This window comes from Microtus oregoni, unplaced genomic scaffold (assembly GCF_018167655.1).
Source record: "Microtus oregoni isolate MIOR12 unplaced genomic scaffold, Mior012 000023F_ref0000262, whole genome shotgun sequence".
Taxonomy (NCBI): Eukaryota; Metazoa; Chordata; class Mammalia; order Rodentia; family Cricetidae; genus Microtus; species Microtus oregoni.
This window is the reverse complement of record NW_024543082.1, coordinates 11,803,615-11,816,944: the sequence shown is the minus strand read 5'-3', so window position 1 is coordinate 11,816,944 and position 13,330 is coordinate 11,803,615. Positions and strand designations below refer to the sequence as shown.

The 13,330-nt window shown below is 38.3% G+C and overlaps 1 protein-coding gene across 4 annotated transcripts in view; it reads left to right on the top strand.

Annotated features, from left to right (window-relative positions):
* Cblb (Cbl proto-oncogene B) overlaps positions 1 to 13,330 on the top strand; it is a 183,770-nt gene that overhangs the window by 150,042 nt on the left and 20,398 nt on the right. For all 4 annotated transcript variants that reach the window (XM_041672999.1, XM_041672997.1, XM_041673000.1 and 1 more), the window contains exons 13-14: positions 2,910 to 3,004; positions 12,051 to 12,197. In XM_041672999.1, the coding sequence (XP_041528933.1) occupies positions 2,910 to 3,004; positions 12,051 to 12,197 (242 nt within the window). The remainder of the gene's footprint in view (positions 1 to 2,909; positions 3,005 to 12,050; positions 12,198 to 13,330) is intronic.

Below are 13,330 nucleotides of genomic sequence, written 5' to 3'. Positions count from 1 at the left end.
TCATGAAAGACTAATTTTTCAGAGACAGGAGAAATCTTTAAGTTACTATCTATCAATAACAATTTCTAAAGTCATTAGATAAAATGCTATTCACACTTTGACACATTAATTTATTTCACAGAGTTAGGAGGAAGTTACTTAATCCCCTCAAATAATTGCCCTACCAGGAAATCAGTGTCCTTAGTAATACACTTTGTATTTTTCAAAGGAGTACGTCTATTGTGTGTGTGATTTCTTTTTTTTTTTATTGAGAAAAGGAAAAAAAAAAGTTTCCAGCCTCCCATTTCCCTCCCCCTCCTCCCACCCTTCTCCCCCTCCCCCCACTCCTCTCCCCCTCCCTCTCCAGTCCAAAGAGCAGTCAGGGTTCCCTGCCCTGTGGAAAGTCCAAGGTCCTCCCCCCCTCCATCCTGGTCTAGGAAGGTGAACATCCAAAGTGGCTAGGCTCCCACAAAGCCAGAACATTAAGTAGTATCAAAACCCCATGCCATTGTCCTTGGCTTCTCATCAGCCCTCATTGTTCACCATGTTCAGAGAGTCCGGTTTTATCCCATGGTTTTTCAGTCACAGTCCAGCTGGCCTTGGTGAGCTCCCAATAGATCAGCCCCACTGTCTCAGTGGGTGGGTGCACCCCTCGTGGTCCTGACTTCCTTGCTCATGTTCTCCCTCCTTCTGCTCCTCATTGGGACCTTGGGAACTCAGTCCAGTGCTCCAGTGTGGCTCTCTGTCTCTATCTCCATCCATCACCAGACATGAGTGTCTGTTGTGTGTTTGTGTTTGTGTATATATATATGTGTGTGTGTGTGTGTGTGTGTGTGTGTGATTATTCTCCTGTATATGCATATATATGTGTACACATGCATGTAGAAGGTTAATGCTGACTTCAAGTATCTTTGTCATTTAAAAATTGATTTATTTATATTTCCTGTGTATGGGTATTTTGCATGAATGCATGGCCCGTGCACTGTGTACTTCCCTATTGCCTGCAGAGATCAGAAGAGGGCATTGAATCCCCTGGAACTGCAGTTACAGCCAATTGTGAGCCATCCTATGGGTGTGGAGTATCAACCTGTGTTCTCTAGAAAAGCAGAAAGTGCTCTCAACCACTGAGCTTTCTCCAGCACATCTGTCAAATGATTATTAGTGCCTTTCATTGAACCAGGAGCTCATGGGTATTGCTCTCCTTCATGAAATTTGAAGCATGCTTTTACAGCAGTATCACTAGGTGTTTGGGTATTGGCATTTCTGTTCAAGTGTGTTCACAATGTTTTGATTATAAAGTTATAGTTGGCTTATTGTAAAACTAAACTCAATACCAGAAACTATTTTTCCACATCTTCCCTTTGTTACCAAACTTTTATCACGTATCAACACGATCCAAAAAAGCCCAGCTTAGTCTGCATTAAAAAAAAAAAATCATTCGTTTTATACAAGTTTTAAATGTAATTTTGACAAAATCATTAGATTTTTACTGCAGAAATTTTAGCATCATGTCTGTTCAAGCAATGCAAAGAATTTTGGTGAAGGATACTTTCAAATATTCAACATTATAATTGCCATTTGTAATTGAATGCATGTATTCATCAGATAAAAGGTATTTTTATGTTTAAAGGATTTTGTAATGATTAATATCTCTTGGGAAATTTCTCCTCTCTAACAAAGTTCAAAAAATTTTGTCATGTTCTGTTACATGGTTCTCAATCAAAAGCTCAAGATAAAACCATTTCATTTAAAGATATGTTTTATCAGGATGTAACTGCCGTGTGTTGAATCTAATGAGGGGTGACTGGGGAAAGAAAATTTGATCTAACACAGGCCCTAGTTTTTAGAGTAAAACTTTAATGCTACGAAATTGGATTTTTTACAATTGCTGAGAACATCCCTATATCTCAGAGGTGATCTTTCAGTCTGGAGATGGGTTTGCACTTTCAGTCCTCACCACTGTTTAATCTATATGATGGAGAGAGAAATTAAACAGTATATAGGGCTCATTCAGCCAAGACCAACGAAGTTACACCTCATCCTTCTTGCCCCACTGTCAGTCTCCCCTTCCAAGATGAATTAAAAAAAATTTATGGGAAAAAAATGTATGATCAAAATATCTAATGATTACTTACAAACCTGAAAAGGTTTGCAGTCTTATGAGGATGGCTTTGTTAATTTAGCCTTCCGTCTACGCCATCGGTTAAGTTACTCCAGTCCCACACTGGAAGAGAGACATAGTTGTTTAGGCCCTTCCTCCAGGGTTATGACTGCACTTGTAAACCGGAAGGACCTGATCACCAGTGAAGAAATGTTGGCTCTGCATAGCCTCTTATGAACAAGGGGACAATTGTTTGTGGTTTTTATTAGCCATAACTACATTTGGAATTTCCACACACATGGAGAGCCAGAACAATCGTTTCCTTATCTAAAATAGCTCTGAAGCTTGGTCTGGATATAACCCAGACTTGTCTGAGTCTGCTCACTCGGTGTGGTATCAGGAAATTGAAAATGGTCCTTGTAGCCCTAAAGGGATGTCATTTGGAACACCTTTTCGAGGCAAGTAAAATGGGAATTTGTGCCCACATTGCTTCTTTCTCTTGCCAACCCCCTATTTTTGCAATAAAATTTGATCATTTTTAGAAAATGGCACTACCTGTTTATGTATTTAGCTGTCTTGCTCTGATGTGTGTAAATTATAGCATTGCCTCTTAGTTATGCTCAAGAATCATATTGTAACATATTTTGCTTATTCTGTGAGTTGTGGTAAGTCATCCCTGGTCCTGCTGACTCCTGGGTAAATTGCTTGATATTGTACTAGTCTAAATAAATTAACTCATATGAGCTCTGTGAAATTCTAAGAGCCACTGTGGTTTTAGGCTTTGCCAAGTGTTCAAGTCCAGAAACTGACTCATTTGGTTTACTTCCAGGTCTTTTCCAATGGACACCTTGCCAGCGAAGAATATGATGTTCCTCCTCGGCTTTCCCCTCCTCCTCCAGTCACTGCCCTTCTCCCTAGCATAAAGTGAGTTTCCTTGAGTTTGGAGATTGTGTGGCCATGCGTAATGAGATGGAAAAGAGTGCTGTTAGGGGTATTAGTATGGAAGCTGCAGGGTGACTGGAAAAGAATCAGTAAACGAAAAAGCAATTGAGTCACGCTTATATAAATTCAAGTATCTGGTGTTGAGACCTTCTGGTTCTGGTAATAGCGCCTAAAGACTTAGTAAGCTCTTGAGAAGACTGGTGGAACAAGGGGGCAAGAAAGCTTAGTGCCCTCCATCCACGGACAAGGCAGAGCTACACAGCAGACTCCCTCCTCTTGCCTTCTCGTTGATTTTGACCCACTACCCAGTTTGACATCAATAAAGTCCCACCAAACTCCCTGCTTCTCAGATCTCTTCAGCACCAAACGTCTATTGATTGTCCTTATGAAATTCTTCCTGTTCAGTTAAACTTCCCATTGCCAACCCAAACTCCCAGCTAGACTTCTGAAAGTCCCTTCAGAATGCCATCATATCTACTGTAAGTTGGTATCAGTAGACATAAAGCTAGGGCATTGGGCACATGGCATGCTGGGCCATGAGGTGCTGTCTAGCCCAGTTTCCATTCCCTTTCATCTTACATAGTTTCCTCACTGAAGCTGATTTACTTCCCCAGCCCTCTTCCCTCTCCCAAACCAGCTTGGCTTTCTCTTTTGTAGCTTTGTCTTCTGCTAGTAGTAAGAGCCTTCACAATTTTAAGCCGCTAAAGAATTTCTAATTTATTCCTAATGCTTGCCCTATAATTGTGTGCACATCTGTCTGGCTTGTTTATCATGCAGCACTCCTCCCCTGTGCTGTACCGCACTTTTTCCTCAAGATCCGTGTCTCAGCCTCTGTTATTTATAAAAACTCGTTTGATTTCTGTTCAGTGATTAATAGTGATTGGCAGTGCCAGGCCTGATAGTATATACCTATAATCCCAGCAATCGGGAGGCTGAGGCAGGAGAATTTCTATCACTTTGAGGATACCATGAGAATATATAATGAGTTCCAGAGTAGCCTAAGCCAAGAGGCTCTGTATCAGAAAATAATAGAAAAACCCAATTTGCATTCTTGTTACAGATTATTGTTCTCGATGTAAGTAATTATATTCTCTGATATACTGTTTTCCTAATTTTAAAATGATAAAGATTTATACCTTCTGATACTCTGATGGAAAATTAAAAGAGAAATTTTTTGATTGTTTGATTTTTATCTGCTAATAGCTTCAAGTCTTTCATTTTCTGTGTCTCTTCATTTATTTAGTTTGTTTTGGTCTATGGATCAATTTGTGTATCTTACACAGAGTATCTCACAACTATATTGACAGCCAGCTGAGGTCTTCTTTTATGATCAGAAGCCTCAGAACTTCTTAATTTCTTCCTCTGGAGGTCTTTGAACTCCCACTAGATTTACAAAAAGAAGCTAAACCTCAGCTTCCAAAAATCTATATGCTTTAGAAAATAATATTTTATCACGTGTGATGTCAAAAGAGAACTCTGCAACAGACAGTGTAATGCTTATTGATTAGTTTTAGGAGTTTAAAGGAAATTGTTACAAACTTTTCCAGAGACACATGTTTCATAGATGGGGCAGAATATAAGTCACTGAAGATAGGCACAGTTTAGATACCGCACTGCCTGGCATTGAGAACAGAGTGGAATTTAATACCATTCAGGGAAGAGCAGAGAAGCTTAGCTTTTGGAACCTTCCCTGAAGGAGCTGCCAGGTCTGTAAGAGACACAGCAGCCAGCACAGTTAAAAACACTCTGTGTCATAGAGTCTTGGCAGTGAGAACAACTTTGATAGTCTAGTTCCATGCAGGCTCTTAGATATGTCCATACAGTAAGACATCTGAGCTAGCTCCATCACCTCTAAATTCAGGGTGTTAGCGAACAAATTAAATGAGATGATCCTAGTTCCTGATTAACACCCCCCACACCCCTGTGGTTATTTAATTACAGATGAGTATGATTGGAGAAGGGGTTGTGGTTTTTTGTTTACATTTGGTCCTTTTGTGAATTAACATGAGCAGCAAAATTATAGCAGAGTACATTAACTGATAAGCTTCTCATACTTTGTAAGAGCTCTTAAGATCAGGTTATTTTCTCTTCACTTTCTAAATTTTTCCTAATACTTTTTCATTGGTACCTATTTTATCATCATTTAGGTTATTTATGGAGATGACTTCATGCTTTCCTTTGTCACTTGAAGTCGTCACATCCATTTTCCCTCAGAATATATATACTATTTTTTCCTGTGAAATCATGAAATTCTGAAGTCGGCAGTAGAGTAAAATCACAATGGGCTCCACACTTTACTCCAGCAGTTATTAGTTCCCTGTTTCGGAGAAGGTACCCTCCTTGGGCTTCTGACTTCTATCTGGCTGATAAATGAGAAGATAGGTTTAACTTGAATGTTTTCTAAACTCCTTTGAGCTTCAACTCCCTATGCAGCAATCGCTGTGAGTTATTCACTATGTGGTGTTAATTATATTGGAAATTTTGGTGACCTGAAAAATGTCAAGTATCATTGGCTGACCATATTCTATTGCATAAATCAGTATGAGTTGAACTATTGTCCTTACTAATGTTACTCTTATAATGGTTGTAACACTTTAATTATAATCATTATATTGTTTATATTATTATTATATTATATTTTACATTATTATATTATAATGTTGATAATAAAATTGTATGTTGGATAATATTTACATTATTTATTATTAATACAGCTCTACTTTAACCCATTGGAGAGTATGGTCTGATTCCAGCAAGCGTGTATCGTAGAAGGATGATAGAGAAAAGATCTTAGGAAAATTCCTATGCTCATTGACATAGGGATCTTAGACATTTAGATCCCCATTGCCATCTTAGATTCTTAGTCAGTGTTCAAACCTCAGGCCAAAGTAAAATTATAAGTCACTGCCTAAAAGAAACTTGTGGTTCTCACAAATGATGAAAATCTCAGGGTTAAATTAAGAATACCCAAATTATTAGTTAGCATTTAGTTTCAGTTGTCTTATTAAAGTGGTTTTCAAGATTATTAAACATTTGATACTGGTATTTGTTTTTCTTAAGGGCAAAGGATATTCTGCGAGGTTTCCTTATTGGCTAAACTTCGTCCTGGTGATCACAAGACTGTAATTTCTGAAAATATGATAGTGTATAGTAAAAGTGACAGAAACAATTATTGTTTGTAGAGATACTTAATTTCCTGAAATTTTTTTTTCTAAATGGTTTCTACTTAACATTATTGGCACTTAACTATAAATACAAAGCTTTAAGTAAAATTTGAACTTTAGGTATTTATTATAATAACTTATATTTAGAGGACAAAAAATACCACGTGGATTATTTTACTTTATATTTAAATTAATATATTCACATATAAATATGTATTCTATATGCTTACTAAATTATGTTTGATTTCATTTTCAAGTTCAATCAAATGGAAGACTAAACGGTTCAACATTTATTATCCTATACTGTCAAATTTATTGTACTATACTGTCAAATGAACAGAGACAATATTCTAAATTGTAATGGAGCAGATACTTCCAAGTAAAACAGTATTGTAGAATGCTGAAGGAATATCGCTGCTCTCAGAGAATGGTTTCCATATGCTTTGCTATTTACAAATGAACCATTGTACTTTTGACATATTAATCCCAAGCTTTCAAATACCTTAGAACCAGTGCTTCCTGGATCATACTTTTCTTAAAGGGTTCTGTGTTGTAGGAGGCGGTGGTGTTTATTGTTGCTACATGTCTTTTAAGCAAATAAGGTACTAATTTAAGAGGTTCATTGAAAATGGAAACCAATTTTTGTCCAGCTCTCTGATTTCCATTCTGTTGTGCTCTCTGGAGACTGGGGAGACTGGGATTAATCCCCCTCCCACTCGGAATGAGTGCTGTAATTAAGAAGAGTAGAAAGTAACAGCTGTGTTGGATGTTGTCCATTAGAGGTGAGTGCCGGGAGGCAAATCAAAGGTAGAACAGGATAACGAATGACACACAGGCTTTCCCTAGAGATGAACTTCTGAGGAAAGGTCTCTCTGATAAGCTGCCCCTCCGGAGAAGGGAGGGAGGGAGCCCAACCTGTGTGTGTGATCCTGGGGTACAGGTGTGAGGCAGCTGCAGCGCTGTCCCCAGGTTCAGAGCAAATCTGTGAAATACTCTCCTTCAAAGCTTATTCTAAAGCTCGGGGCTGCAGCATGCTCCACTCTGCCTGATAACACGAAGGAACCCTCAAAAGCACTGTAAAACTTAGGCCAATATTAATTTATGTGCTGTAGTCATAAAATGATCAGGTCAAATATCACTATTTTGTTTCGCTGATTTTTAGACTTTGGTTTCTTTGAGTGACAGATGTTTCTTATGTGGGTAAGGACAGTGTAGCACAAGAAACAGGAAATAAAACGTGGCAGCTTAAAGTTTCACTTTAAAATAAAAACATTTGTACCCTCTACTGACTACCGTTGGTGAGTGAACAGATTCTTCTATATAGAAAACCGGTAAAATAGTGTATTATTTAAAATGCCTTTCTGTCTAAGGAAGGTTCTGAAAATCATTGCTCTCTTTTTACCAGCTTGGTCATTTTCTTCTTTAATACCCTCTCATTATCTTTATCTAAAAGCTTGTAAGTGCTCAATTATGTGCAAAGTCAGGTAATCCTTGATGAACTTAAGGTCGTCCCTTAAACACGTTGCAGTTCAGACACAAACAGTAAAATAGCAGTATAGTAAACACATCTATGAAAGGACATATGCTAAGTGTACATAATAGAAAAGGTCAGAGGAAGTTATTGAATTTGCTGCCAGTTTCACAGGGATTTTTATAGCCACCAGAAATGTGAAGGGGTCTGCTTTTGTTTCCAAAGAAAGTTGATGGGCTAAGAGTTGTTCCCATTAGGAATGAAAACCACTTGAGGGTGATATTTGAGGTGTGTTGTAGGGGTGAATGGTAATGGCCAGCAGGTAGTCAGCTCTGTGCTTACACCTTACTCTGGGAATGTGTGCTTCTTGGGTGGAATACACTTGTGAGCCTTTAGCTTTGAAAGGTTTAACTACTCCCCAGCTAGTACAGAAAAGGGTCTCGCTGATGACGAGAAAGTCGACTTCTTTCTTATCATCAAGCATACGCTTTTGCATTCAAGATAGGAAGTCAGTGTGCGTTTAGGATAGCTCAGGTAACTTTCAAGTTACGGAGATGACAGTTTTGGATCCTGGAAAAATGTATCCCCATGTGCAATGACTCAGGAATTACAGCAGAGTGCAAGACTCAGCAGGAATGTGGAGTAGCATAACAGTGTTGAAGTACTGGCTCCAAATGGCTGAGTGATGACTTGGCATCTCTAACTTGGAGCCAGCCAAATAGCTTGTCTGCTCTCTTCCTCTGGGATCCTAGAACTGCCATTTGAGGTGTATCGTGACTGAAGTCTTCATGTCCTTAAGTCTACCATCTAGCTAACATATACATGAACTGTGATCTTCAGTTCATTTATGCCACCTCACCGCTTGTTGACTAACACAGAAAGGTTTGGAGGCGTTTTTCAAGGGGAAAACTGCCGCAGCTAATTGTGCGAATGTGGGTTTGTGTTGGGTGTTTCCCACGCAACTTCTTTCTTACTTGAACCTTTGTCTCCTGTTTCATTTCGTGACAGAGGTGGCTTTCATTCTTCTTATTCAAAAAACGTAATACTGAGTGAAATGTGCTGAACGGGTGTTAGAAATTGGTTTGTGTGAATTTAGGTAGAATATTATAATTCTCAGGTAAATTAATCAAGGTAGAATGTGTAATATTGAGCAAGGTCACATTATCTCAGAAAAACTAAAAATCACAAGTTCTCCTTCACATTGTATTCTAGCATGCAAATGTGTCTGTGTGTGTCTGTGTGTGTGTGTGTGTGTGTGTGTGCACGTGCCTGTGTGTGTGTGTAACATGTGAGTATACTGTAAGATTGGGAAGAAATATCATCAATGGTTAATCTTAAGTGAAGAGAAAGGATTCGATAGAGGTAATGGACACTTGAGTGTGTATAAATACTCATGGGCTGTTGTGACTCATTAAAGAAGGATATAATAGGAGTTCCCTTTCTCGTTTTAGCTCTGTCATGCATATTCTATTCTGTGCGGTGGATCAGTGCATAAATATATTCGGTGGTGAGGGTGTAATAGCCATGTGAAGTCTCACAGCTTCTGCCTGGCTACTCTAACTGTACCCAAGCTCTTTGAAATATATAGACTTCGGGGCTGGGCGGTGGTGGCGCACGCCTTTAATCCCAGCACTCGGGAAGCAGAGGCAGGTGGATCTCTGTGAGTTCGAGACCAGCCTGGTCTACAGAGCTAGTTCCAGGACAGGCTCCATAGCCACAGAGAAATCCTGTCTCGAAAACCAAAAAAAAAAAAAAAATGTAAAATATATAGACTTCGGATCTGCTTAATTTCACTTTGATGTCTGTTTTTATTTAATAAAGTTTTAATGAATTTTTAAAGCATTAAAACCTAAGAGAAAGTAGGGAACTTTCTTAAAGGACTTTATTAAAATAATAATAAATGGGAAATACCAATATGTATTTTTCATATTTTGATAAAGAGCACACAGCTTTCTTCACTGCTGGTTAACTCACACTAAAATCCATTTAACCTGATAAAAATCTCCAACTAGTAATTTCTGACACTAAGCCCTTATTGTCTCATAGAATTCCTGCCTTTCATATTTACATCAGTCATTTCTGACTAGCCAGACAAGATTTTCCGTCGGTGAAGGTAAAGTCTAGAATTACCCAGGCGAGACTTTATTTTAAATTGTTCATTCTTGCACTGGAAAACTATCCAGTCAGTGGATAGAGGTGTTTGCTGCAAGGCCTGACAATCTGAGTTCAACTACCTGGAAACAACATGGTGAAAGGAGAGAATAAGGACTGATCCCACAAATTGTCCTTTGACCTCCACACATACCTTGGCATGACAACACAATACACATGAATAAATAATAAATGTAATATAAATAAAAATTATTTTTCATTGTTCATAATGAAGCACTTCTTTGGGGTAACCTATGGCAGATTTGACCGTTCCTGCTATTGGTGCGGTTATTGAATCTTCTCTGTGCACAGTCTACATAAGTTGTGTAACAGTAGAGTGTACTGAGATTGAGAGCACACCAGAATGTAGACGATGCATGCAGGCCACACTGAGCGTACACCAGGACATAGACGATGCATGCAGGCCGCACTCGGCTCTGGCTAGAAAGACATACTGGTTGTCACATGCATGCAGGTCACCCTCAGCTCTGGTTAGAAAGACATACTGGTCGATGCAGTAGTAGCTGAAGGATGTCTGTTTGTAAGAATTTAGAATTTGCAAGAAAATACAGTTGTTGTTTCTGTCCCTACTAAAACACTGTCAGGTCTTCGTTTTGATACTTATGCACTTTCCTACCTTTATTTGGGTGTGTCTTCCAAGGTTCAACCATATTGGTTGCAACACTTCCGTTTATTAATGAATGCCATAGCCTGTATTCTGGTCTTAGGTCACCATTAACTGCCATTTGATCCTAAAGCACCTCTAACAAATACAGCTTTAAAAACTAGTACTGAAAACTTCTTCAAAGAAAAATTGAAATATAGACTTTTGAAAACTCCTAAAGGAGACTTCTCTTTTATCCCTGAACTCTCTAAAATTTATCTATACAGTTAAAACTTAAAAACCTTGGGCTCTACTGGGCAGTGGTGGTACACGCCTTTAATCCCAGCACTGGGGAAGCAGAGGCAGGCATATCTCTGTGAGTTTGAGGCCAGCCTGGTTTACAAGAGCTAGTTTCAGGACAGGCTCCAAAGCCACAAAGAAACCCTGTCTTGAAAAAACCAAAACAAACAAACAAGCAAAAAAAAACACCTTGGACTTTCCAAAATATCTTTCCAAATTGTCACCTGGGCACATACATACATTCACACACACAAAACACCTCTGAAATTATTTTCCATTGTAACAACTACTCATCCTAACTGACCTGAGTGAAATAATTCTAGAAAATTCTCCAAAATAAAAAGCTACTTTAGGGATACGCAACTGGTAAGGTATGCAAATGTTCCAAAAATATGAAGAAAAAAATCTGAAAAAGTATTTCAGTTCCAAGAAGTTCAGATAGGGACACTCAGCTTGTGGTAAGAAGAAATCAAAATGGAAAATGTATTTTGTGGCAAAGGAGAAATGAAAATGAAAAATGCATAGACTTGATTGCCTTGTGTACCAAAGGGCTCTTGCTCCCTCTACAGAAGGTGCTGAAGCACTGCACTTTTTCCAATGAAACATTGCACTTTTTTTTTTTTTAAAGAAACATTTCCTGTGAAGTTCATGATTAAAATGGATCTGGCTCCATGTTTTTCTAGTATCTTACAAACTTGTCTTTGAACACTTTTCCTTTGAAATCTTTCTGGGGAAATTCAGAGTTAGATTAAATTCCACATAGGAAGTAGAGTATTTGTCACTTTTATGTGTTTACCCAAATGATGAAATAAAAAGCTCAAATTTATCATGGTATCATTCATTGTAACTCCTTTTACCAGTTACATATTGCAAATTATAAAAATAATGCATTTCAAATTCAGAGGTTTAGTGAATTCGGTGATTATCTGCTTCTAATTCTGGTCATTTATTTCTTAGTTATTGCTATGGGATGAAGTCTAGCACTAGGATCATCAGTTCACAACAAAGTTGCTTCTTTCATTGTAGCTTTTTAAACTCTTGGTAGCCAGAGACTTAAGGCTGAGCCTTCAAAGAACTTCATGTTTATAAGGCCCTTTCTTTATTTCATAGTTTACTTTTTTCCCTTGACTGCACCCTTTAAAAACCATAGGTATCAATATATTATCTTACCAATGTTTCAAGGCTTTTCCATTTACATTGGATGTGAGAACAGTAGTTTATAGTTGAAAAATGCAGGTGACAAAGTAGCTTCTTTCTTTATGTATGTCATATCAGACCTTCCTGCTCTGAATATTTATGATGGTTAAAACAGATTGGATTTTTTTTTTCCTCTGGTAGGTGTACTGGTCCATTAGCAAATTGTCTCTCGGAGAAAACAAGAGACACGGTAGAGGAAGATGATGATGAATACAAGATTCCTTCATCCCACCCTGTTTCCCTGCATTCACAACCATCTCATTGTCATAATGTCAAACCTCCTGTCCGGTAAGAAGATGCGCATCCTTGATCCTTGTACCATACTGCATCTGCATAAGCATCATCAGACTGTCAAGAATGGGGTTATTTCTCTGCAGGTCAACCTTAACGTGCTTGGCTAGAAGTCTGTAACTTCCTCTTGCCACCCTATCATTCCTATTTATTTTCTTCATTTTATTCTCCCCACACACACACCACCCCGGCAAAAGCCAATTACGATCTAATAGAATGTAGCTATTCCTTACATGTAATGATGATTAATGCATGCATTTTCCCTAAGATACTTTAATGAATTTCATCAGCTCCAAGCATATGTATCAAGGAGAAAAATTACTGCGTAGAAACTAATATTAAGGTGCTAGGTCAACCTTCCTTAGAATTTTTCTTCATTATGTGCAGACTAGTGTAATTTTTATCCATTTCCCTTCTTGATGTGTAATGTGCTTCTACTGAAATCATAAGACAGTGGGGAGGGCTAAAGTCCCTTCTCTCAACTTTCTTTTTTGACAAAGTACTCTTTTCCTTCCTCCTGGGTGGGATAAGAATATGAAGAACATGAGTTTTCTTTTTCATTTTGTTTTTTGCTATCCTCACTGTAATCAGACATTCTTGGTCTTTGAAGTATCAGTACACTCACTTTTATAAGAGTTATCAATAATGGCTTACATATATTGACATGTCAGTTTGTCTTTAAGCTAAATCTTGGCTTCTCATGCATATAACTATATCTAACTATTCTTCTCTGTAATAGCATTTACATAATAATTTTCATTTTGCTGACTTGTCCAGTATGTAACAATCTACTCTTAGGTTTAAAACTTGTTTTCTGAGCTTGGGTTCCCCTTGCATAATATTTCAAGAGTTATGCTTGGCTCAGCTCTGCTCAGTCCCTGCTGGTGGTGGCCCTGCCACCTGGAGCCTCCTGATGACTGAGTGATGGGAGACAGTGAACCCATCAGCCATCTCTCCCAACTTTACTTAGTGTCCTGTCTCATTCGGAGGCCAGGTCAGTCGGCTGATGGCATTTTATGAGTTGTATTTCCTTCTTTGGAGATGAAAACACTTCTTGGGTGTGTCACAAGGTTTAAAAGGAAGTACTGGGAAAGAAATAGATTTTTTTTTCTGTTTTTTTGACAGGGTTT